This window comes from Meriones unguiculatus, chromosome 7 (genome assembly GCF_030254825.1).
Source record: "Meriones unguiculatus strain TT.TT164.6M chromosome 7, Bangor_MerUng_6.1, whole genome shotgun sequence".
Lineage (NCBI taxonomy): Eukaryota > Metazoa > Chordata > Mammalia > Rodentia > Muridae > Meriones > Meriones unguiculatus.
In genome coordinates this window covers 22,730,762-22,755,558 of record NC_083355.1, presented here as the reverse complement: position 1 = coordinate 22,755,558, position 24,797 = coordinate 22,730,762, and the positions used below count along the sequence as shown (strand labels likewise).

The 24,797-nt window shown below is 56.0% G+C and overlaps 1 protein-coding gene across 1 annotated transcript; it reads left to right on the top strand.

Moving 5' to 3' along the window:
- Positions 1-2,320: 2,320 nt before the first annotated feature.
- Erbb2 (erb-b2 receptor tyrosine kinase 2) lies at positions 2,321-24,797 on the top strand. The gene is made up of 27 exons (XM_060386799.1): positions 2,321-2,578; positions 8,911-9,062; positions 9,731-9,944; positions 10,891-11,025; positions 11,461-11,529; positions 11,684-11,799; positions 11,940-12,081; positions 13,725-13,844; positions 14,104-14,230; positions 15,631-15,704; positions 15,802-15,892; positions 16,067-16,266; positions 16,699-16,831; positions 16,914-17,004; positions 17,571-17,731; positions 18,921-18,968; positions 20,266-20,404; positions 20,479-20,601; positions 20,762-20,860; positions 21,095-21,280; positions 21,417-21,572; positions 21,682-21,757; positions 21,983-22,129; positions 22,445-22,542; positions 22,720-22,908; positions 23,117-23,369; positions 23,488-24,797. The coding sequence occupies exons 1-27, from the start codon at positions 2,506-2,508 to the stop codon at positions 23,838-23,840; spliced, it is 3,765 nt and encodes a 1,254-aa protein (XP_060242782.1). The 5' UTR covers positions 2,321-2,505; the 3' UTR covers positions 23,841-24,797.

Genomic DNA, 24,797 nt, shown 5'->3' with positions numbered 1-24,797 from the left:
GTGTTCCAGCATCCAGGAGCAGACGCAGGAGGAGAGCGTCTACAGGTTTGAGGCCAGCCACCTCTCCGTATTGAGTTCTGGGCCAGTCTAGACTGAGATCTTTCTCAGGCAAAACCAAGCCACACCAAAACTTTGCCTCTGGCTTGCTGGTATATTTTGGTAAAGACTGTAAGCTTCCGGCCCTTTATTTTCACACACATGCCTAACTTTGATTTAATATTGTTCTTTATCTTTTAGAGTACTTCAAGTTGGTTCCCACAAATGTTACATCTGCCCCAGAACTGCCGAATCTGAGATCATTTATTGAGCAATGAATATGAGTCAAGTACTACCCTGCTGAGGGCTTATGTCTCCTCCTTTAGCTCCTACCTAGCACAGTGTGACAGATCTCACAGATTCGCAAACCGAGGCCCAGAGATGGTTAGTCACTTGCCCAAGGTCACACAGCTAGTACGTGATGGAGTGAAGATTTGAACTCAGGTCATCTGAACACCAGACTCCCATGTTCTCTGGCCCCCAGTGTGGTAGTGCCGGCCTGGAACCGCGTTCACCAGCGGAAGAAGATTAAGAGAGGCCACTGCCCGTCACTGCTCACCCCCAACAGATGCCTCTGATTGTATCCGGGCCAGCACAGATGTGTTCACGACCGGCACATTCCAACCGACACCACCAGGGTTAGCAAATAAAAAGTACGGATACAAGTTCAATTTGAATTCCAGATAAACAATGGGTGGTTTGTTAGTGTAAACATGTCTCCCGCAATGTGTCCTTGGAATTTCTCACACGAGGCATATCTTTCTTTCTCTTTTTCACCTGCCACCAGGCTTCAGAAGTGGCATCTAGGTGCTTCAGGGGTAAACTGGCAGGTGAAAGGGACAGAGACCGAAGAGACACTGAAAAAGCTGAGTCCTGGGTGAACTCATAAAGAAATAGGGATGCTATTTTTCCTCTTTTCTTTTAGGTGTTTTCCAGATGACCTTAGCTTGTGTCAAGCTGGAAAAACAAAACAAACAACAACAAAAAACAAACAAACAAGAACCTAACCACTTCACCACTTTCTAAAATTCAAACCCATCAAGTTCTCTCTCTCACTCTCTTTCTCACCACAGGGTTTCTCTGTGTAGCCTTGGCTGTCCTGGACTTACTTTGTAGACTTGGCTGGGTTTGATCGATCTGCCTGCCTCTGCCGCCCTGTAGTGTGGGCTTTTCTATGCCAGCCCCAGCTCCCAAATAATGACTCGGAGACCTATTACATTTATTAATAAGCTTTAAGCACTATAGCTGGGGAGCTATTCATCTATCCTAACCAGTCTATCCTGGTCCAGACTATTTCCTAGCCACATGCCCTGTTGCCTGTTCTAGTCTCACCCTGGCTGCTCCTGCTCCATCTGTGTCCTCATGGCGACCTCCTCCTCATGGCCACGTCTTCATGGCAACTTTCTCTGCCCAGCCTCGGACTCCCTAACGGCCGTGCAAGTCCTGCCTTAACTCTCCTACCCAGCTATTGGCCATTCAGCTCTTTTTTAACCAAGATGGCGGAGGACAGTTTTTTACATAACATTGAGACAGGAGGTTTTTCAATACTAATTGCAATGCCCACATACATATGCTCTCGCAGAGGACCCGAGTTCAGTTGCCAGCACACACTGCCTGGAAACTCTTAACTTCAGGGCATCGATGATGATTCCCATTTCCTCTTCTGACCTCGGTGGACAACTGCCCTTATGTGACCCCAGCCCCGCCCCTCCCAACACACAAGGGAAAAAAAACCCACATAATTTGAAATACGTCTTAAAAAAACGATTTTTTTTTTTTTAAACAGGGGAAGCTGCTCTTCAAAGGATGCGGAGTCCCCAACCTCCCATGTGACTGCCTCCTCCTAGTTCTGTTGGTTCCTCTAAGATCAGGCTGGAGATACCCAGAATGATTGCATTGACATCCCAGAGTCACTCTCGTTAGACATACTACATCTTCTTCCCAGGTTGTCGACTTTACCCACCGTTTGCTATCAAGAGCGTGACGGAGTCACAGGCAAACGTCCCAGGACTGTTCAAGACAACAAAACAAAACAAAACAACAACAAACCCGAGACTGCAAAGACTACAGGGAAAGGGATGCTCTGCTTTCAGGAGAGCAAGAAAGCCAGGCGCCGGGGCACTGGGCGCGACGTACCCAGGCCTGCGCCGGGAGGGAGAAAGTGAAGCCGGGAAGCAGCCACTCCCAGCCTCGCTGGAATGCAGTTGGAGGGGTGGGGTGGGGGGTGGAGGGGACGAGCCGGGAGCGCGCGGCTCCCAATCACGGGCGGCGGAGGAGGTGGAGGAGGAGGAGGAGGGCTGCTCGAGGAAGTGCGGCGTGAAGTTGTGGAGCTGAGATTGCCCGCCGCCGGGGGACCCGAGAGCGCCCCTTCCCAGGCGGCCCCTTCCGGCGCCGCGCCTGCCCTCGCCTCGCCCCGCGCCCGCAGCCCGGTCCAGCCTGAGCCATGGGGCCGGAGCCGCAGTGAGCACCATGGAGCTGGCGGCCTGGTGCGGCTGGGGGCTCCTCCTCGCCCTCCTGCCCTCCGGAGCCGCGGGCACCCAAGGTGGGTCCGGCTTGGGGAGGGTGCGGGCCGCCGCGGCTGCGCCCACGGGGGATCCGAGCCGCGCGGAGTCCCCGTGAGCTCTGCAGCCGGGCGGCGCGGGGCGATGGGGGCGATTCTGGCTGCCGGCGCCGCGGCCCGGAGGAGAGCGGAGCAGCTGGGCATGGGACAGTCCCCCCGGAGGACCGCGCTGGAGGTCGGGACCGGCTCCCCTTTGGCTACCCCGGAGCTTCCCGGGCTCCGAGAGGCTCCGGGGACCTCCCGGGAAAGTTCTCTGGAACTGGCCCGAAACTTTTAATCCAGAGGGCGTGTGTGGCGCTGTGCGTGCGTGTGCCTGTGTCCCCCCCCCCCCTTCCGAGCCCCCTCGCGCTGTCTCGTAGCTCTTCCAGTTGGCAGCCTCCGCCTCTGGACTGGACTGGGCAAGATGCCTTCGGGGTCCCCTTTGCCCTGCCCCTCCCCCTCCCCACCCCCTCCGGCCCTTTGGGATTAGTAATTTACTCCAGTGTACAGCGGGGTCGCCTAGGAGGGGCCAGTGGGGAAAGGAACCGGGTCCTGTCGAGCAGGGAGCAGGGAGGACCGAGTGGCCGGTCCTCAGTTGAGTTGCCTCTTGGTGGTGTCTGGCGTTTTGGGGGCGGGGAGGGGGAAGGGCAGGCATTTGTTTTGAACAAGTTTTTCTTTTTCCCTTCATTCTTCTTCTTTTTCTTTTTCTTCTTTTTCTCCTTCTCCTCCTCGTCCTCCTCCTTTTTTTCTGTCCTGGAGATGGACACCCCCCCCATCCCGGTGCTAGGCAAGCGCTCCACCACTGGGCTGCCCATCCCACAACTCTGTTTTGAACAACTTTCCTTAGAGTCAGCTTAGGTACTGTGTGCTCTGGAACGCTGGGAAAGCTGGGATCCTGGGAGGGTGGCCGTGTGTTTTTCGGCTTCTATATAGTAAAGTGGGAAGGCTTCCCTGGGGCGTTTGACGGGAGGACAGTGAAAAGTAAGGTCAGCCAGGGATAGACCAGAGTGCTGGGTTGCTTTCTTGCCTCTCTCTTCGTGTTGGGGACAGGGAGGGTGACCTGGCCGTGTGTGTGTGTGTGTGTGTGTACTCATGACTGTGTCTGTTTCTACCATAAGCGTAAAAGCTGATACACACTCCGTGTGGGTCAGCCCTGCCAGGCACCCGTGGGTGGTGCTTTGCATGCATTCCTTCTTCAGTACTAAGAACAACTCCACAGTAGAAACATGAGCAGCCTTCTCCTGGTCCCAGCAGGAAAACCTGGGTTCGAGAAAATCGTCCAGTAAAGTGATGGATCCCAGGCAGTGTGAAATCATAATATGAATCGACCCGGAGCAGCGGGGACACTGCTTCCTGAGTCCCTGGGCTGTAGGGAGGACACAGAAAGCAGGGTCTGGGAGCAGTTGATGTTCTCCAGAGGCCAGGGAGCCTGGAGGCTAGATCTTTGTGCCCCCCCCAGGGTTCCCATCGGTACACTGCTGTGCTTTCTGTGGGGTACCCCTCTATCTCTGAGGTGTTTATGATGGTTGTGTGCCTGGCTTTGTGTAGCCACACAGCAATCTCTCTGCCGACTTGGGGACACAGGATGAACCCTGCCCTCTCTGGGAACTCCCTCAAGGTACTGGGTTATACTGCTGCTGTAAACAGCGGGAGATGCCCCTTGTCCCGCTGGGGATGGAGGCTCCTTTCAGTTTCTCAGGAGGCAGCCTTCTGACTTTGTGTTGACAGAAGTGAGGTCAGGCCCTTCACCGAGTCTCAGAGTCTCAGGGGCCCTGTGCTGGAGAGCTGGAATCTGAAGGGTCTGCTCTCCAGACGGGGAGGGCCTCGGCCGGTCTGCATCTCTCCCAATCCACTGCCGGGCTGGTTAAAAAGGCAGCGCACCATCCGGCTGCCTCTAGCCCCCGATTATACCCCAGAAGCGGTCTGGGGCAGGTGTGGGGGGGAAAGGAGATCGGGGCGAGCCCAGAGAGTCAAGATGTTGCCGGGATCCTCAGTGCCAGGCGTTTCCCGAAGCGCGGTGGACCCTGGTCTTCACCCTTGCAGTGCTCACCGTGTTTCAGTTCTAGTCTGATTCTCTCCAAACCCTTCCCGCTTTTTCGCTCTGCGGGGTTTGAATAGATGCCTCCTGCAGAGGACCTGGACTCAGTCCCCATTCCCCACCTAGTGGCTCACAACCATCCGTATCTCCACTTCTAAGGGATCCGATGCCTAATTGTGACGTCCACGGGCACCAGGCATGCGAGTCGTGCATACATAGGGCAGACAGAGTACTCAGACACATCAAATAAAGTAAACCTTAACAAGGAAAAGAAAGAAATATACATGTATATCGCATTTCAAAGTCAAATGGAAGGACTTTCTCTTTTCCCCTGATCTGTAACTACCCGGGTCCAGCTATGTGCTGCTCTCTCGCCTTTTAAAAACTTGTGTGTGCTTCCTACATGGCAGATCCTTTCCCACAGGTGGCTTTGTTCCCTCCCCCTCCGCTCTGTCCTGTGAAGCAGGTGTACAGATGAGAAAAAAAACCCAAAACCAACTGAACCTCAGAGAAATGAACCGGGGTTGGTTGAGAGGTGACCAGAGGGTTAGTCATCAGAAGAACAGCCTGGGACAGCCAGAGAAGAGCTACTTTGTTACTCAGTATGGCCTTCCTAACCCCTCTGGGGGCCTGACATCCCTGCCAGCCCATGCTAGCCTTTGTATTGGGCCCTTGGCAGTGCCGGGGATGGAGGGCAGGAAGGGGCAGAGACCACTAGCATACACAGGCCCAAAGGGGAAGGAAATAAGAGGGTCTAGCGGAGCCTGGGCTGGGAGGCAGAGGAGGGCCCGGGAAGGCGTATTGCCACTTGAGTGCTGGAATGATCAGGAAAGAGAATCCCTCTGTGTCCCTAAGGAGCGGTGAGCTCTCCTGATCCCCTGGAGTGACAGGGCTGTTACTTGCTGGGCCACCAGGCAGGCAGAGGATTTGCAGGGGACCTCGATCCCCACTCCTGGAAGCTGGTGTTTGGGTTGCTGCAGGTCTGTTTACAAAGCTTCCTATGTTTACAGAGTGGATCGCTCTTCCTTCTCTCCTTTAACTCGCAGGGCCCTGGGGAAGGGAGTTAAGAGTTGTTACCATTAAGTTGAGGTCAGTAAATATTCACTGAGGGGCCAAGTAAGTCACAGCCTTAAGATGGGCCTCAAGATGAGTCTCTTCCGCCCTGGAGGTCTGATTGCATGTTCCCTGTGGCCCAAGGGTAGCTGAGTTAGGGTTCCGGATGAAAGACCCTGAGCGTTAACTCTGCTGTGCCATCAGCTTCATAGAGCAGGTGTGTGTGTGGCAAGGGAGTCCTGGTGTCATTTGACTGAGTTCTGGCCTCTGGCCTGGTTGGGGAGCTCCGGGAATGTAGGTAGTTTCCTGGCAGGGTTTATGAAGACCAAAGGAAATGTTGGCTTTCACATTGTGACCCAGGTAGCAACGGGGGCCCCAGCAGACAGGAGGCCCTGGGCTCTGTCCTCCACACTGCAAATGAAGACATGAAAGAACACACAGCCGGGGGATGGGTGGGTGTGTGGCTAAACCTTGATGACCAGCGTTCAGCAGAAGGGACCCGAATGACCACGGCATGTCCCGAGCAGAGCGGTGGATACTTGTCCCTCTCAGTCTGGAGGCTTTTGACTAGATGCCATTCATTCATTCGTCATTCATTCACTGCATCCCGTAGATACTTGCCCGGCACTCACAGTCTTAGCCCTGGCCTTGTTCTGAGATGGTCCTGCCTCATAATGCTTTTGTCTCCGAGAGTCAGAAGACAAGGCTTCCGAGAGGACACCTGTGCTGGAGGCAAAGGGCAGCCACGTGTAGAATTTGTCTCACCATGAAATCCATGGGACAGGATGGTTGTGGGGACCATGGTCAGGGTTGGTGGGGAGAGCCTGGTCAATAGAGGGGAGCGAGAGGGAGGCAGACACTTGGAAGGGGTCCAAAGGCTTTCTTGGTCTTATGTCAGCAGTGTGTGTGTGTGTGTGTGTGTGTGTGTGTGGTCAGCTGGAAGCTTCTGGCTCCCCTGGAGGAGGTCTCAGGGTACCAATTTTCCCACCTGTCTGCAAACACTTTAAGACTCTTACTCAAACCGACCACAAATCAGATAAACAAACTGGCTAGTGGGGTGTGGCTGCCAGTCGATCTGACTGCCTGCCTAGCCTGGCTGCCCTGCCCTTCGTGAGCCTGTGTGTTGATTGGTCACACTGGAGAATTAGCGTGTTTTTATGTTTGTGTGTTTGTCTCTGTGTGTGTGGTGAGGTTTAATGGAAGGAACAGGGGATCTGAGGCAGACCTGGATTCAGATCGTGCCTCTGTTGCTCTGTTGTTTTGGTTGGTTTATTGGTTGGTTTTATCATGCTGGAATTGGAACTCAGGGCCTTGTGCGTGCTCTGCTAAATATTTGCCACCGAACCTGTCTTATGACCTTGGAAGGATCAGTTTCCTTCTTTGTAAAATAGGGGCAGTGGCCTCGGTCTCTGAAGTATACAGTAGGTACCCATCTCGGTTACCATGGCGACTGGTATTGTTGTTTTCCTTTTGCTTGGTTGCTGCAGCTGGTGTCCCTACCCCTTGGAGATGAGGCAGCAGAGGGCTGCAGGGGGTAAACTGCCACAGGGGGTGGGCCCCTGCTCCAGCTCTGCCATCCCCGTCCCCAGTTAGGCTGGACCTGGGATCTGGGCCTGGAGACAGCTGTGCATATAAGCAGCTGAAGCAGCCATGCTGGGGGAGGTCCTGGCAGCAGGGCGTTATTTTTGGGCCTGGCTGCCACCCCTAGCTCCTGTTTCTCTTGGGAGCTTTCAGGGAGGGGGGGAAGAAAAGGGAGGGGAGGTAGGGTGCACGTGGGTGCGGTATAGGGTGGGTAGGCCTGGTTCTCTCCCCTCTGTCCAGGAGAGGAGCCTTTGACTTCTATTTCTGTTCCTCCCCCTCCTCCTTCCTTGCTTCCTTCCCTATCTGCCTAGAGGGGTGAGAAGAGACCTCTGTGGATGTTTACGAGATGGCTATCAGCTTGAGGCCATGGAAGGCAGCCTGGGAGCCTCAGAACCTGCCCCCGAGCCCTCTTAGCCCTCTGCCTCTGATCCAGAGGCTGGAAGATAACTAGGGTTTGGCTTTGGGCTCCATGTAGCCGGGACAGCAGGGCTCCTGGAGTCTGATCGCAAAGCTGGGCCTTGCGCTGTCTCTTGAATCTGCACCCAGCCACTGGAAGGCAGGGCAGTAACTGACAGGGAGTCTCAGCCGCGAAGGCACCCGTTGGTAGGCCTGTCTGTGTAAAGACAGCCTCCGCCCGCCTTTCCCCCAGCCTCCTGGGCAAGCCTCGCCAGGTGATTCATCTTCTCACCCGGGCAGAAAAACAAGTTCAGCTGGCCGCTTTTAATCTCTTCCCTGCTGGCAGGCTTGGTGCCAGTGGCTACCTGGAGCCCCCCCCTGGCTGCGGTACAGCTTCTCCTGTTTGGCGACTTAGATGGGAATAGGTGGGCTAGCGACGGCAGTGCGTCTTGGGAGACCCCTTCGGCTGATAGTTGGCACCAGGCAGCTGGCGTAGCGCCCTCGTGGCAGGAGTTTGGTGGCATGGCTTCTGCCAGCTGCTTCTGGAGTGTTGCCCCAGGAGGCGGCAAGGGTGAGAGAGCCAGTGTAGGAACCTGTGGAGTGCGTCCCACCCTGGTCAGGATCTGCAGCCAGGCCCTCTAGCTGGTGTCCTAGGCTTTTAAAAATGTTTTCCCTCATGTGGATGGGTTTCAGGGAGCTCTGCAGTGGTGACCAGGCCCCTGGCTACTCCTGCGTCCCTGCAACGGCTCCAGGCAAACCTCCTTGCCCATGTTTTTGGGTGGCGCTGTGGGGGCAGTTGTCCTGAGCAGGGCAGTTGACGTGTGGGTGTGTTGGAATGGCAGAAGGAGAATGCCCTGAGTTTGTTTGCCTGGGAGACAGATGGGGGGTATCCAGAGGGGTCTGATTCATCATGGCCTCTCTTTGGGGACTTTTCACCCTCCCTTCGGGGACAAAGGGAGGCTTTCTTTGGCTGCTGAACCCCTGCCTGGGTGGTAAGCCCTGAAGGGCTAACACACTGGGGCCCCTCTGGATGTTCAAGGTGGCCCAGCGACAGGGGGCCCCTCCTCAGATTGCTGACTTTTTCCCAAACATGAGAGCATTCTTCTCCTCTGGACCCCGTGAATGCAGAGGGGTGGGAGGAAAGGCTGTCAGCCATGCTTTCTCCCCGTCTGAGGTGACAGGACTCCGGGGGAGTGAGGGCGGAGGAGGTGACTAAATTGGATCAGGTCACTGGCAGTGTCCTGACCCACATCCCCCCTTCCACCAGTGTGCACTGGCACAGACATGAAGCTGCGGCTCCCTGCCAGTCCCGAGACCCACCTGGACATGCTCCGTCACCTCTACCAGGGCTGTCAGGTGGTACAGGGCAACTTGGAGCTTACCTACCTGCCTGCCAACGCCAGCCTGTCCTTCCTGCAGGTGAGACCTGGTCCTGCCGAGCCACCCCACCCCCAATAGGGGCGTCTCTCTTCTCTCTTGTGGCTCCTCAACTGGGAATGCCTTCCTGCCTACTTAAAAACCAGCCGACTCCTGCAGTGGCTGGCTGGCCATGGCCATGGTCCGGCCATCTCTGTCATTATTCCTTTAGGGGTATAATTTCCAGGTCCGGCCCTTAACATCCCCAGGCCTCAGTTTCTCTATCTGTATAGTGTACTAGCAGATCTCCTGGCCCACCATTGAGAAGAATGCTGGAGAAAATGTGTGAGGGAGACTTACATGTGGGAGAGAGACGGGTCCAGCCCACTGGGTTGTATCCACAGACCCTGGCGTGGGGCTGCAGGGAACAGACGTGGTCTGTTAAATCACAGAGGCCATCTTGCACCCTTCCTTTTGGAGATGTGTAGAGATTGGGGCCCTGGCTCTCAGCCGCCAAAATGCTCCTGTACTCTTATCAGACAGCCAAGAATCTGGTGAGGCCTGGTGAGGAGTAGCCTAGGGCTCCATCTGGGCCATGAGGGGGATGAGACTGCAAGGGGGAACCTTGCAGGACATAGCCCCGACCCTGAGTTACCCTCGGGCCTTGTGAGGTGCAGGAGCATTTCCAGGCCAGATGCGCCTCACTGTCCATCCCCGGCCCTTCCCGCCAGGACATCCAGGAAGTCCAGGGATACATGCTCATCGCTCACAACCAGGTGAGGCACGTCCCACTGCGGAGGCTCCGCATCGTGAGAGGGACCCAGCTCTTTGAGGACAAGTACGCCCTGGCTGTGCTGGACAACCGAGATCCTTTGGACAACGTCACCACCGCCCCAGGCAGGACCCCAGAAGGGCTGCGGGAGCTGCAGCTTCGGAGCCTCACAGGTGCCTTTGCCGCCATTGCAAACGCCTCCTGGTTCTTGGTTGCCAACTCGCCATTCTGACCGTGAGGATTAGAAGTATGGGTCCCGTTGCCACCCCCCCGTGAAGATTAGGAAAAGAAGGCGGTGCCGTGGCTCCGTGGCAGGGTGCTTGCCTGGCGTGTGTAAGGCCCCAGGTGTGGGGTTCCCCTCTTTTTCAGGAAGTGGTAGCACGCATCAGATCCTCAGTGTCATCATTAGAGATCAGGCTGGGTTCTCCACCCCCCACCTTGGCCATGTCCAAGCGTGCAGTGAACTACCTGAGCAACTGCCTGTGGCAGCCCCGAGCTGACACAGTGTGCCGAGACTTCCCAAACATCCCATTTCAGTCACGCTACAGTCCCGTGAGCCCTGCCGCGCTAACCCTTCACATGTTTTCTTTTGGCCATATTTTGTTTTTCTGGGTTGTTTTTTTTGAGACATAATCTCACCACGTAGCCTGGGCTGACCTTGGTCCTGAAGCAATCCCCCTGCCTCAGCTTCTCTAGGGCTGGCTGGGGTCACAGGCGTGCCACCCCCAGCCTTCTTCAGTGTTTTGTTCTCCCTCTGGTACAGAGGACCAGCGACCTGTTCAAGGTTGCACGGCCACTCGGTGGTGAGGTGGGATTTCAGACTTGAGGGGTGTTTCCGTTGTTCTTGTAATGGGGGTGACCCCCAGGTCAGGTGCATGCAGAGTGCTTGCTCTGCCACTGAGCTACTCACCTGCCTCAGAGCCCGTCTCTAGGCCCCCATACCATGTGCACAGGGTGAGGCGAAAGGCAGGCAGGATCCGCGTGGGCAGCCCCACTCTGCCGCCCCCACACCCGCTCTTTCTGGTCCTCCCTTATTCCTGTGTGCAGCTGGCACTGACGGGGAAGGCAGGAGCCCCCAGGGGAGGACAAGAGGAGGCTGACTGTTTGCCTTCCTCACAGAGATCCTGAAGGGAGGAGTTTTGATCCGGGGGAACCCTCAGCTCTGCTACCAGGACACGGTTCTGTGGAAGGACGTGTTCCGCAAGAATAACCAGCTGGCCCCCGTGGATGTTGACACCAATCGTTCCCGGGCCTGTAAGCCATGCGCATGCAGCAGCCCGCCTGACCCAGTCTCCTACTGCACAGCCCCATCTCAGCCACCCACCCTACCCCACTCTCCCTTCCTGTCCTTGCTGCTATCACAGTGCCATCTCCCTGCCTGTAGGCAGGACCTCTACCTGCTGAGGCCTCTTTCCTTTCTGGGGTCTCTCCTCCCTACTGTGCATCTGCCCTTGGGCTCTGCTGACATGTTCTTCCCCCTGTTTACTCCTCACTGGGCCCCTCTCTCAGCCTCCCTTTCTCTCTCTGCTTCCCTTCTTCACTACCTTCCTCCTGTTCTCAGCTTCCCTCCCTCGCTACCTCCTCCTCCTCCTCTCATTGCCTCCCTCTTCCGTTGCCTCCTCCCTCTCTTCTTGCCTCCCTCCCTCCCCGACTCCGTCCCTCACCATCTCCCTTTGCTTCTGTCCACAGGTCCACCCTGTGCTCCAGCCTGCAAAGACAATTACTGTTGGGGCGAAGGTCCTGAGGACTGTCAGACCCGTGAGTCCTGGTACCTGGAGGTGGGGTTGGGGCAGGTGGGCAGCTGGGAGTAGTGGGGTGACTTGCTTGTGAGATGTCTCCCAGAAGGCAGTGCTGCCAAGGGTCCGATGCCCAGGTGCCCCCACCAGCCCTCATCCTGCCCTTTTGCCAACAGTGACTGGTACCATCTGCACCAGTGGCTGTGCCCGATGCAAGGGCCGGCTGCCCACCGACTGCTGCCATGAGCAGTGTGCCTCAGGCTGCACGGGTCCCAAGCATTCTGACTGCCTGGTATGTGCCTCTCAGTCCTGTGCTCGCTGGGACAACCCACCGGGACGCAAGGGCTGGGCCTCTCCCCTGGCACTGCCCTGCTGCCATCGGCACACCAGGTGGAAACCTCGCGGTGACCCCCAGTGGCCTGTCTCTACCAGGCCTGCCTCCACTTCAACCACAGTGGCATCTGCGAGCTGCACTGCCCAGCCCTCGTCACCTACAACACAGACACCTTCGAGTCCATGCCCAACCCTGAGGGTCGCTACACCTTCGGTGCCAGCTGCGTGACCACCTGCCCCTGTGAGTGCTGGGGAGAAAAACATGATTTTAATGCTGTGGCTTGTGTCAATGGGAGCATGTTCTAAGTATCGTGTGTCCCTCGGAGGGCTGGACTAGCTGTCTAGCTGCCTCCTTTTTTTGTGTTTGTTTTTTGAGGCAGGGTTTCTCTGTGTAGCTCTGGCTGTCCTGGAAAATGCTCTGTAGACCAGGCTGGCCTCAAACTCACAGAGATTCCCCTGTCTCTGCCTCCCAAGAGTGCTGGGATTAGAGGTGTGTGCTGTCACCGCCCAGCCTCATTCTTTTTCTTAAAAAAATGTTTTATTTATATTTATTTTATGTGTGTGAGTGCATTGCCCGTGGAGGTCAGAGAAGGGGTCAGATCCCTGGGAACTGGAGTTCCAGGCCATTGTGAGGCACCATGTGGGTGCTGAGAACTGAACCCGGGTCCTCTGCAGGAAGGGCCAATGCTCTTATCTGCTGAGCCATCCATCTCTCTGGGAGCCCTTGCCTTTTCCTTTTTTGTTTTGCTTTGTTTTAGACAGGGTCTCTTTGTGTAGCCCTGGCTGTCCTGTAACTCGCTCTGTAGCCCAGGCTGGCCTCAGATTCACAGAGATCCTCCTGTCTCTGCCTCCCAAGTGCTGGGATCAAAGGTGTGCAGTACCGCCGGCCGGCTCCTCCCAACCTCCTTTTAAGTCTCCATCTCAGCCAGCTTAGCCTGGCCTTACCTTGAACTCGCCATGTAGCTAAGAATGACATTGAACTTCTGATCCTCAGGTGCTGGGATTACCCATCTCTCCGGTTTTTGCCTCATTCTATTTAACAGCTACATACATAGCAGGTGGCAGCGAAAGAGCCGAGACGTGGGAGCTGGCGTGCTGGATTTGACACGCCCCCTACCACTTACCAGTCTTACTGTTCTCCTCTGGCTGTGCCTCAGTTTCCTCACTGTAAAATAGAGGCAGTAGTTGTCCCATCCTCCTAATTGTGTAACGTCTGAATGAGCTAATATTGTGAATCTTTGAGAACAATGTCCAGCTTGTACTAAATACTCTTTTAAATGTGCCTTGTTCTACAGTCTGCACTATAGGGCTTTGTGTGACAGTAACCCAAAATACTGATGGACACTTAGGGACTGGGCTTGGCCCTGGGGACCCTCTTTCCTTCCTCTCATGGGAGATAGAGTGGGCCTTTAGGTTCTGGCTGCGCTTGCCTGTGGCCGGAGTGAGAAGACAAGGTGGGGAACCAGATTGACAGGTTCAGATCCTGGTTCCTGGTGGCACAAATCTGTCACCCTAACACTTGGAGAGTAGAGGTGGTGGGATCAGGAGTCCAAAGTCCTCCTCAGCTGCATAGTGAGGATGGCTAAAATATATATACACACATATATATGTATATCTCCTAGTTCTGCTACGTCTGTTACGTAGCAGCACAGTGATGAGAGCAATTTGTGTAACTCTATGCTTTGATTTCCCTTTTTGCAAAATGCAAATAACAGTGCTGTTCTCATAGGAGTGCTGTATAGAGTAAATGATTGTCCTGAGGTCAGAGGCGCAGAAAGGGCTTTCGGGGATTGGTTGGTGGCGTTCTTCTGGGCACCGTGGCCTTGTTTGTGGTGGGCTGGGAGGGGCCCAGGGCACATGGATTTGTATTCCCAATCCATCCAGACAACTACCTGTCTACGGAAGTGGGGTCCTGCACGCTGGTGTGTCCCCTGAATAACCAAGAGGTCACCGCTGAGGACGGAACACAGCGCTGTGAGAAATGCAGCAAGCCCTGTGCTCGAGGTAGCCGCCCCGTTCCGAGACCCTCCTCGCTCCCTAACTGCCGTCCCAGGCTGGCTCGCCCAACTCTTGCCTACCCCTGGGTCCTAGTCCTTCCCTCCCCACCTCCGTCTCTGCCTACCCTGCCCCTCTCCAGCTCGGTCTCCTGAGCTTCTCTCGTTGGCATAGGGAAATGACTTGTCACTTCAGGAGGGGACAGCAGACAGGCCTCTGGCACACCATGTGGTGCTGAGGTGACCTCCTTCGCCTCCCTTTCCTTCAGTGTGCTATGGTCTGGGCATGGAGCACCTTCGAGGGGCCAGGGCCATCACCAGCACCAATATCCAGGAGTTTGCTGGCTGCAAGAAGATCTTTGGGAGCCTGGCATTTTTGCCGGAGAGCTTTGATGGGTAAGGGTGCACCGTGGCCTGAGGTGGTGTCAGGGAGGACACAAAGCCTGGAAGAGCCATGCGTGTCAGCAGCATCTCTGGGGACGCCCCTGGGTGGGAGGCAGGTGGGGACCAGAGGGAGTGGGGGTGTGGAGTTGAAGGTTCCTTTTGTAAATAGCACGTGATCCATGGATATGGACATAGTGGTCAAACCATCCAGATCAAGTCCAGACCCATCCCAGAGGGCATGTCGTTAAAGTTCCCTGCTTTCCTCTAGGCCTTGCCTTGTGTGTATTAGTGGGCACAGAGTGGACAGCGTTGGCCGGGCAGGCTACTTTATGGAAACTGCCATGTACCCCTTGTTTTGGGGACTTCTTTTTGTGTAGCTGCCTCCTTTTTTTTTTTTTTTCTGATAATTTTTATTTTGTGTGTGTTGGTGTCTTGCCTGCATGTGTGTCTGTGTGAGGGTCCTTCCGAGCCATCTCTTCAGCCTTCAGCCCCCAAGCTGGCTCCTCTCTCTCTGGTTTTTTGAGACAGTGTTTCTCAGTGTAGCCCAGGCTATCCTGGAACTCTCTCTGTAGACCAAGCTGGCCTCAAACTGCCTGCCTCTCCCTCTGCTGGGATTAAAAGCATGCCCTGCCACCACCGCCTGGCAGCTCATTTTTATAATAGCTACAGAATAGGAGGAAGCAAAGACAGGCATCAGAGCCCAGACTTGGGTTGGGTTTTAAAAATCTATCTCTGTTCACCTGTCTGTCTGTCTGTCTGTCTGTCTGTATCTCTCTCTCTCTCTTTGTGTGTGTGTGTAGGGACTATGCCTGGGCTTTTTTAATGTGGGTTCTGGGTATTGAACACTGTTCCTCATGCTTGTATGGCAGAGTCCGACTGATGGGCTTCACTGCCTTCTCCTTTCTATGCCTCTGTGCCCTCCTGTGTAAAATGAGGACCATCATAGCTCTACACTCAAGCTGGTTGTGAAGTCTGAAAGAGTTACTATTTGGGACACTCTTAGAACACTCTTAGAACAGCACTTGACGGACACCGAGCGCTCCCTGTGTCCGTATTTTAGGGTCTGCAGAGATCGGGGGTTCGTGTAGCGGCACCCCTGATCATCAGTGGCTACTTGGGTGATTTTTCAAATGTCTTTCACGTAAACATAAGCTCAGCTTGCTTATGACCCTGGCAACTGAAGCCAGTGTCTACGCAGGCCGCCGTACTGGCAAATGAGACTTCTGGATCACAGGACACAAACACTGCTCTGCCAGACCTGGACCCTGGGCTCTGAGTCTGAGGGCGGGAACAGCCAAGCTTGATGGGCTCTAAGTGAGGGTGGTCAGTGAGGGTGGAGAGGGGTATGCCGAGGCTCCTGGGGTTCTGGCCCTCCATCCTCCCGCCCTGCTGATTTCTCCGGATCCTTCCAGCAACCCGGCCTCCAGTGTTGCCCCGCTGAAGCCTGAGCAGCTCCGAGTATTCGAAACCCTGGAGGAGATCACAGGTGGGCTCTGTCTGTCTGTCTGTCTGTCTGTCCTGCTCCACGGCGGGCCTGGAGTTCTAGACCTTCTTACAGAGCCAGACCTCTCCTCTGCCTACAGGTTACCTATACATCTCAGCGTGGCCAGACAGCCTCCATGACCTCAGCGTCTTCCAGAACCTTCGCGTCATTCGGGGACGGATTCTTCACGAGTAAGTGTGTGGAGAGGGAACCTGGGAGGCGGGGGGGGGGGGGGGGGGGGTAGCTTTTACACGAGATTGCAGAGTGCGCCGAGGGAGGACGAGGGTGAAAGCGACCCCCTCGACGCCCAGAAAAGGGGCCTAGAACAGGTACCTTCTTGCATCTGGAAACTCCCATCTCCACAGCGGCGCCTACTCGCTGACACTGCAAGGCCTGGGGATCCGCTCGCTGGGGCTGCGCTCACTGCGGGAACTGGGCAGCGGGCTGGCGCTCATTCACCGGAACACCCAGCTCTGCTTCGTACACACCGTGCCTTGGGACCAGCTCTTCCGGAACCCCCACCAGGCCCTGCTCCACACTGGGAACCGGCCGGAGGAGGAGTGTGGTAAGACAGGAAGCCCGGCACTGAGGGCCAGTACCCGGGAGTATCCGTAGCCTCTGGTGGCAGCCTCCTGCAGCCCCTGCAAACCTCCCGTCTTAAAGCCCTTTTTGTTGTTGTTGTTTTGAGACAGGCTCTCTCTCACTGTGTAGATCTGGCTGTCCTGGAACTCACTGTGTAGACCAGGCTGGCACAGAGATCCACCTGCCCCTACCTCCCATGCCTGGCTACAGCCCTGTCTTTCTTCACCTGCCTGTGGATGGCTTAGCCTTGTGGCATGGCTTCCGGCTGTGTACCTCACGCTGTCCAAACAGCCATCCCTTCCCCCTTGTTTGAACCTGCCTTCCCCTTCAACCCAGAGCCACGCTCATAGCCTTTTTGGCTTAGGCCTGAGCCCCTCCTAACTCTCCCGTCTGCTGCTTTTTCTCCTCACTGCAGGTCTCAAGGGCTTCGCCTGTGATCCACTGTGTGCCCAAGGGCACTGCTGGGGGCCAGGGCCCACCCAGTGTGTCAACTGCAGCCATTTCCTTCGGGGCCAGGAGTGTGTGAAGGAGTGTCAAGTGTGGAAGGGGTATGAGTGGCCGAGGAGCGGGTGGCTGGAGGGGCACACGGGGCACCTCCCAGACCCTCTCACTAACCCATCTCTCTCGCAGGCTCCCCAGGGAGTACGTGAGGGACAGGCACTGTCTGCCGTGCCACCCCGAGTGTCAGCCTCAAAACAGCTCAGAGACCTGCTTTGGCTCGGTGAGGCGCCGGCGGGCTCAGGACTGGGGCTGGGGGTGGGGGGGAGCAGGCAGGGCGGTGAGGGTCTGGTTGCCGCAGGGTGGAATACTCTCAGAGAAGGCTTCAGCTCAGGCCGGGACAGCGGGAGGGGGGACGGTCCAGGAGGCTGGGGTCACGCCGTGCCTGGGACTCTGGGCTATCCTTTCATGCCGTTGACACTGGAGCCCTTCAGACTGGGACAAGGTCCCAAGAAGGCCCCTGTCCTTGGCGGTGGCTATGCCAAGGACCAAGTGCAGGTCCTGTTTCCAACCTCAGTTTTCACTTCTGTGAGGTAAATGTTGTAATAGTTCCTACCCAGCTGGGGCGTGGTGAGAACAAAATTAAATAGGATCTGGCAAGGTGCCCAAGCACGGAAAAAAAAAACTTTGTACATAATAGTTGTTACTTGTCACACCTTAGAGAAAGCACGTCCTCTCTGGGTGCCTCCACTTCCTTGTAAAGAGCAGCGAGGCAGGGAGCTGATGTTTCTGATGGGTCAGGGCCACGGGGCCTGACCCTTCCGCTGACCCTTCCTCTCCTCTACCCAGGAGGCTGATCAGTGTGCAGCCTGTGCCCACTACAAGGACTCCTCCTTCTGTGTGGCTCGCTGCCCCAGTGGTGTGAAACCAGACCTCTCCTACATGCCCATCTGGAAGTACCCGGATGAGGAGGGCATATGCCAGCCGTGCCCCATCAACTGTACCCACTCGTGAGTGGAGGGGATCTTTTCTGTAGAAAGGGGGACTTTCCGTGAGAGGAGCCTCTCTGGAGCTCTTATTGTGAAAAGGGGATAAGTCTACCTTCGCTTACAGGGAGATGTAATTTTTGTATCTTTTTCTAATTGCTGCTCTTTTCAGCCGGCACCTCGTGATTGCCCATCATCTTCAGCGGCTCTGACGCCTTTTTCTGGTCTCTGCAAGGAACACACACTCACTCACAAGCATACATGCACATCCACACACCCGCTCACACACATACGACACTCGGACATATACACTCATACACACACAGTCACACATACACATACTCAGACACAGACACGCCAAGATGCACACACACTCAGGCACATAGTCATGTTTACCCACACTCAGACACATCCATGTAAATAAAGTTAAAAATAACACACCGGGGCCACCAGGATGGCTTAGGGAATAGAGAGGCACTTGCTCAGAAGCCTGGGGATTTCAGTTAAGTCCTCAGGACTCCCGTAGAGAGGACCGACTCCCAAAGGTTGTTCGCTGGCCTGAGCCTGCCTGTGTGACATTCCAAGGGCATGCACACACACACTAATACATAAATGTAACTAGAATATGTTTTTACAGTAACGCGTTGAAATGTTTGAGCTACCACGTGAGATACGAAACAATGCTCACGGCAGTTCTTCTGGGAATAATTTGAACTGTTTGTTTTTAAACAGTTTCTTGCCGTTCAGCTCCACATACTGAGGGACACCCGTGTCCATGCCTTCTTGTTGACCTGGTGTCGGCATGGTGGCAGCAACTGTTGGGACAGAACTGCTGATATTTTATTGCTTGGTTGGTGGAGGTAGATGCCAGGGCCTTGTAGACCCTCTCCCACTAAACTGCCAGTCCCGGGCTGGTTAGTGGGTCTTGCCAAACTCTCCTCACATGCGCCATATTCCCTGGGTCTCTTTTACGGAGGGACTAGCCGTCCTTCCAGCCTTGATAGTGTCCTTCCCCTTCTTGCCCAGCATAGAAGATTACAGGAATGTAGGGGACGTGGGCTCCCAGGCTGAAGAAGGAGTCTTCTTGTGGGCTGGCACCGAGCAAATTGGTGACCTGGAGCCCAGTCTCTGCTTCTCACAGTGGGGATAATCCGGTTACACCAGCCCCAGGAGGCTGTTGCCAGGGTTGATGATGGCACTCTCTCTTCTGCAGCTGTGTGGACCTGGATGAACGAGGCTGCCCAGCAGAGCAGAGAGCCAGGTGAGCCTGAGCCCCAGAGGCCCCCCATTACCCCTGACTCCTTCATCGACCTGGGTGGTTGGTCATGAAGGGAGGATTACCCACCATGCCCCACACGCCACCCTCCTTAGCCCATTCTTTCTGTTACCGGCTTTTGTTTCAACAAGTGGATAAAGACCTCAGGATGCTTTGGGGTAAGGGATGCTGGGAAATGTGGTCCCCTAGGGACACAGGCCAAATTCAAGTTCCTAGAACTGCAAATAGACCGAGAGTGCAGTGAGGGTACACAGAGCCTTCGAGCGTCCTCACTGGGCAGCTGGAGGCTTCCAGAGCGGACGCTGAGCTCTCTTTGCACTCAGGTGGAGGGCCAGGCAAGACTAGGGTAGCTAAGAGCTCTCTGGTGTGTGTGCTGTGAACCGTACCAGTACAGGAGAGGTGTACACTGAGCCATGAGGTCCAGGTCCGGAGGGTTGAGCCCTTGACCCCTGGGCCACAGGCCTTTGGTTTGTCAGGAGAGCTTTAGAAAGGAGAAAAGCAACCTAGGGTGTGCTCCAGAGAGCTGTTTTTTTGTCCATGAAGCAAACGTTAGATGTTTGCTGCATGGAAGGCTTCTCGCAGAGCAAGCTGGGGTATGAGGGAACAAGGGTGACAGGAGTGTTTTCTGCCTAAGCGTGGTGGCACCCAGCTGTAACCCCAGCACTTGGGAGACCGAGGCACAAGGATTGTGAGTACAAAGGCAGCCTGGGCTATAGAGTGAGGTAGTCTCAAAACTTAAGTAAACCAGCACATTAAATGGGCTGGTGAATATCGAGGGGGGTCCTTTGTTCCCCAAGATGAGCTGAATCATAAACGGTGACATCATGGAGAAATAGGGGTCCTGGTAATGGGAACCCTAGGTGGAACGGCTCCGAGGCATGGAAACCGTGGCTCCTTGGAGAATACTTTGATCGTACCTGAGTCTGGGGGTACACATTCGAGGATCCCATTTCAAACGTGGCAGAACCCTCCAGGGGTGGGCTGCAGAGTGCAGATTAACAAGGTCTTTGGTGGATTTTTCTCCCAGGAAGTTTTGGAGCCGAAGCACATTTCTGTCCCTCCTTTTTTTGCATTGTTTGTTTTCGAAGCTTTTTTTTTTTTTTTTAGTGTTTCAGCCTCAGCTGTCCTAGACCGGGCTGGCCTCGGAACTCACAGCGATCCGCTTGCCTCTGCCTCTTAGAACGCTGGGATTAAAGGGCGGCCATTCCTGTCCCGTCACGGGTCTCTTCAAACTCCCTGCTTAGACTAACCCCCAGTCTCTGATCCTGGGCTCTGTTTCCAGCCCGGTGACGTTCACCATCGTAACTGTGGTGGGGACCCTGTTGTTCCTGGTCATAGTGGTGGTCGTTGGGATCCTAATCAAGCGAAGGCGGCAGAAGATCCGCAAGTATACGATGCGAAGGCTGCTGCAGGAAACTGAGGTGAGGCGGGGTGGGCACCCCCTAGCGGCCCCCTGGATCCTGCTTGGCGCTCACCTACCCACCTCTCGCTCCAGCTAGTGGAGCCGCTGACGCCCAGTGGAGCCATGCCCAACCAGGCTCAGATGCGAATCCTAAAAGAGACGGAGCTGAGGAAGGTGAAGGTGCTTGGATCGGGAGCCTTCGGCACTGTCTACAAGGTCTGGAGAAGCGGGGTTCTGGCCTGGGCGGGTCTGGGGGAGGGGCTGTGCCTGAAGGGGCGTGGTCAAGAGGGGCGTGGGCGGAGCTGGAAGGTGGCTCGTTGGGGATCAGCCCTATCCGGGCCACAGGTCTGATTCAAGTCCTTTTCTTCCCGTTTAGGGCATCTGGATCCCAGATGGAGAGAATGTGAAAATCCCCGTGGCCATCAAGGTGTTGAGGGAAAACACATCTCCTAAAGCTAACAAAGAGATTCTAGATGTAAGCACACCCCCTCCCTTGGGAATTGTGAGGAGACCCCTAGCTGTAGCTCGGGAATGCTTTCTCTTCACTGGGGTTTGAGATGGAGCCTCAAAACCTCAACTCCTAATCTTCCTAATGTGGGGTCCCTGGATGTAGCCGGTGAGGGATGAGTGAGGCTCTCTGGGAAAGGAGAGGATAGTTGGGGGGGAGTGGGGGGAGTTCCTGCAGCCCTCAGTGTACCCTTGTCTGCAGGAAGCATATGTGATGGCTGGTGTGGGTTCTCCCTACGTGTCCCGCCTCCTGGGCATCTGCCTGACATCCACAGTGCAGCTGGTGACACAACTTATGCCCTATGGCTGCCTTCTGGACCATGTCCGAGAACACCGAGGTCGCCTAGGCTCGCAGGACCTGCTCAACTGGTGTGTTCAGATTGCCAAGGTATGTGCTTGGGGGCTCCCGGCTTTGCAGGTTCCTTGCGTGCAAGCCCCCGTCTTCATTCGGGGCCAGGATGGGGTAGGGTGTATCTCCAGGGTGAGATTTAGACTCAGGTTTCACACTGGTGCCCACCATCCAGGGGATGAGTTACCTGGAGGACGTTCGGCTTGTGCACAGGGACCTGGCCGCCCGGAATGTGCTGGTCAAGAGCCCCAACCACGTCAAGATTACAGACTTCGGGCTGGCACGGCTGCTGGACATTGATGAGACAGAGTACCATGCAGATGGGGGCAAGGTTGGAGGAGGCAGAGGAGGGCTGGGCTGGGATCGGCCTTTGGCAGAACTCGGAGAGGGGTCCCCTCCCTAAGCACACCCAGTCAGGACTCGTTGTTCTGCGTTCCCAGGTGCCCATCAAGTGGATGGCGCTGGAATCGATCCTTAGACGGCGCTTCACCCATCAGAGCGACGTGTGGAGCTACGGTGTGTGGAGGCGGTGATAGGGAGGGGCTGGCTGGCTGGGTAGCCATGGCAGGGCAGGGCATGAGGGTGGGGATGGAGGAAGAGCAGGAGGAGGGCTGCTTATGGCCACTCTGTGGGGTCCCTGTGCGGACCTGGGGGGTGAGGAGACCGGGTAGAGTGGGAGGGGGCTCTCGGCACAGCCTCTTCCTCTCCACACCCACACTTCCTGATGCCTGTCTGTCCTAGGTGTGACCGTGTGGGAGCTGATGACTTTTGGGGCCAAACCTTACGAGGGGATCCCCGCCCGGGAGATCCCTGACTTGCTGGAGAAGGGTGAACGCCTGCCTCAGCCCCCCATCTGCACCATTGACGTCTACATGATAATGGTCAAATGTGCGTGGCAGGGCAGAACCTCGGGCATAGAGAGGGGCGTGAATGGGCTCCAGTGTCCTTGAAGGAGCCTCAAAGTGTCTTTACCCATTCACCGTAGCAGGCCTGAGCTGCTCGAGAGGACAGCTGTTGAGAGCGGAAACGCTCCAGGGCTCTGGCTCGGGGTCCCAGAGTCCAGTCGCACTCCATCATGGGAGGAGGACTTCCAGCTTAGCCAGGGTTGTCTAGGCCCAGACTCAAGGGGGAGCATGAAGGGGCCGGGCAGCTGGTCCTCAGACCTGTCCCGGGACAAGGATGCCGAGCTCTCTCCTGCCCTAGGTTGGATGATTGATTCCGAATGCCGCCCGAGGTTCCGGGAGTTGGTATCAGAGTTCTCCCGCATGGCGAGGGACCCCCAGCGCTTTGTGGTCATCCAGGTACTGGGCCTTCCCGCACCATCCCTGGCCTGACAGCATCCTCCCTCCTGCAGAGATGGGGAAAGGGATGCCAAGTCCCCGAGCCCAGCCCCACCTCCAGCCTAAGCTTGGCGAACCCTGCGAGGGAGCTAAACGCGAGGCTGGGAAGGGCTGCCACGCTGTCTCCTTCCTCCCTAGAATGAGGATTTGGGTCCATCCAGCCCCTTGGACAGTACCTTCTACCGTTCCCTGCTGGAGGATGATGACATGGGTGATCTGGTGGACGCTGAGGAATACCTGGTACCCCAGCAGGGGTTCTTCTGCCCAGACCCTGCCCCAGGCACCGGAAGCACGGCCCACCGCAGGCACCGCAGTTCATCTACCAGGGTCAGTGCCCGTCTCAGAACAGAGGCTATCAGGGTCCTGTCCCTTGTGCTCCCCCACGCTCACCTTTCCCGAGGATTCCATTACCATTGCTGCTTTCCAACCCTCCCGAGGTGACCTGTGTATTTCTCCTGGGACCCTGTCATTCTTCTCCAAGGCCCCCCCTCCCAGACCTCTGAGCAGTTTCCATCACGACCCTCTCTTACCCCAGAGTGGAGGTGGCGAGCTGACACTGGGCCTGGAGCCCTCGGAAGAAGAGCCCCCCAGGTCTCCACTGGCTCCCTCAGAAGGAGCCGGCTCTGACGTGTTCGATGGCGACCTGGCGATGGCGGCAACCAAAGGGCTGCAGAGCCTCTCCCCACTTGACCTCAGCCCCCTCCAGCGGTACAGCGAGGATCCCACATTACCTCTGCCCCCCGAGACTGATGGCTACGTTGCTCCCCTGGCCTGCAGCCCCCAGCCCGGTATGGAATCCGGGCCTGAGAGACTGGGAGGAGGGGAGTTCAGAACCCTCAGGCCACACCTGATGGGGGGCAATGGTGGGGCTCTTGGTCCCTTTTCCTCACAACTCCTCTCTTGCAGAGTATGTGAACCAGCCAGAAGTTCGGCCTCAGCCTCCCTTGACCCCCGAGGGTCCTCTGCCTCCTGTCCGGCCTGCTGGTGCTACTCTAGAGAGACCCAAGACCCTCTCTCCTGGGAAGAACGGGGTCGTCAAGGACGTTTTTGCTTTTGGGGGTGCTGTGGAGAACCCTGAGTACTTAGCACCCAGAGAAGGCACTGCCTCTCGGCCCCACCCTTCCACCTTCAGCCCTGCCTTCGACAACCTCTATTACTGGGACCAGAACCCATCGGAGCGGGGGTCTCCCCCAAGTACCTTTGAAGGGACCCCTACAGCAGAGAACCCCGAGTACCTGGGCCTGGATGTGCCAGTGTGAGGTCACATCAGCAGAGGCCCTGTTGTGCCTTCCGAGTGGGGAAGGCCTGACTTGTCTCCATCACCGCAGAGCGGGAAGAGGGTCCTCTGGCCACATCACACATCCAGGGCAGCTGGCTATGCCGGGAACCTGTCCTAAGGAATCGTCCTTGCTGCTTGAATCCTGTGGTTAAGAGGGGGCCCTGGCCGGAAGAGACGGCACACTGGACAGCCTCCGAGGACTGCAGATCCTGCCACTGTAGGGTGCAGTGGGTATCACGGCGCCTCACCAGGTCCGGCTGGCTCTCTTGGTTCTAAGGACTGAGGGAAGCTCAGCCTAGAAGGGAAGAGGCCACAAGGGACTATCCTGGAAACAGGACTTAGACATGTGCGCCCCAAGAGGGGGGCTGCACCTGGCATCCAGACCAATCTTTGTACAGAGTGTATTTTGTTGTTTTTACTTTTTTTTTTTTTTAAAGATGAAATAAGGACACCGTGGGAGAGTGGATGTTCTATGGAGGTTAGGGAGTGGTGTCCCCCTTTTTCTTTGCAATGAGATTTGTAAAATTAGCTGGGCTCCAGCTTATATCTGGGAGCGGTTCCAGGCCAGAGCTTACTGCTCACCTGACACACAGCTCTCCCTGGAGGAGTGTGTAGCGGTCCTCCAAAAGTTTGAAGTGGTTTGGCGCTGGGGTTGAGGGACTGGGAAGCTGGGATTCCTTTCTCAGCGCCTTTTGGCAATAGGATCATCCTCCACCGAACACTGTCATTCCAAGGCCACCCCCAGACCGAGGTCCTTTCCTCCTAGTGGGAAAGTGGAGTTGGGGGAGGGGCAGGGAGCATGTCACATGACTTGTTTTCCTTGCCTTAGAGTGAAGTATCTGTCCAGAAAAAGCACACCCACTAGGTGTTAACAGGGCCAGACTGACCCGTGGGCTCCCCTCCATGGCTGGACATAAACACACACCAGTTGGCACAA

Excerpts from the sequence above, each read along its gene's own strand:
- Erbb2 (XM_060386799.1), top strand. The coding sequence starts at position 2,506 with ATGGAGCTGGCGGCCTGGTGCGGCTGGGGGCTCCTCCTCGCCCTCCTG. Across the intron at positions 16,832-16,913 it reads GAGTGTCAAGTGTGGAAGGG|GCTCCCCAGGGAGTACGTGA; the intron begins GTATGAGTGGCC and ends TCTCTCTCGCAG. Across the intron at positions 18,969-20,265 it reads CCAGCAGAGCAGAGAGCCAG|CCCGGTGACGTTCACCATCG; the intron begins GTGAGCCTGAGC and ends CTCTGTTTCCAG.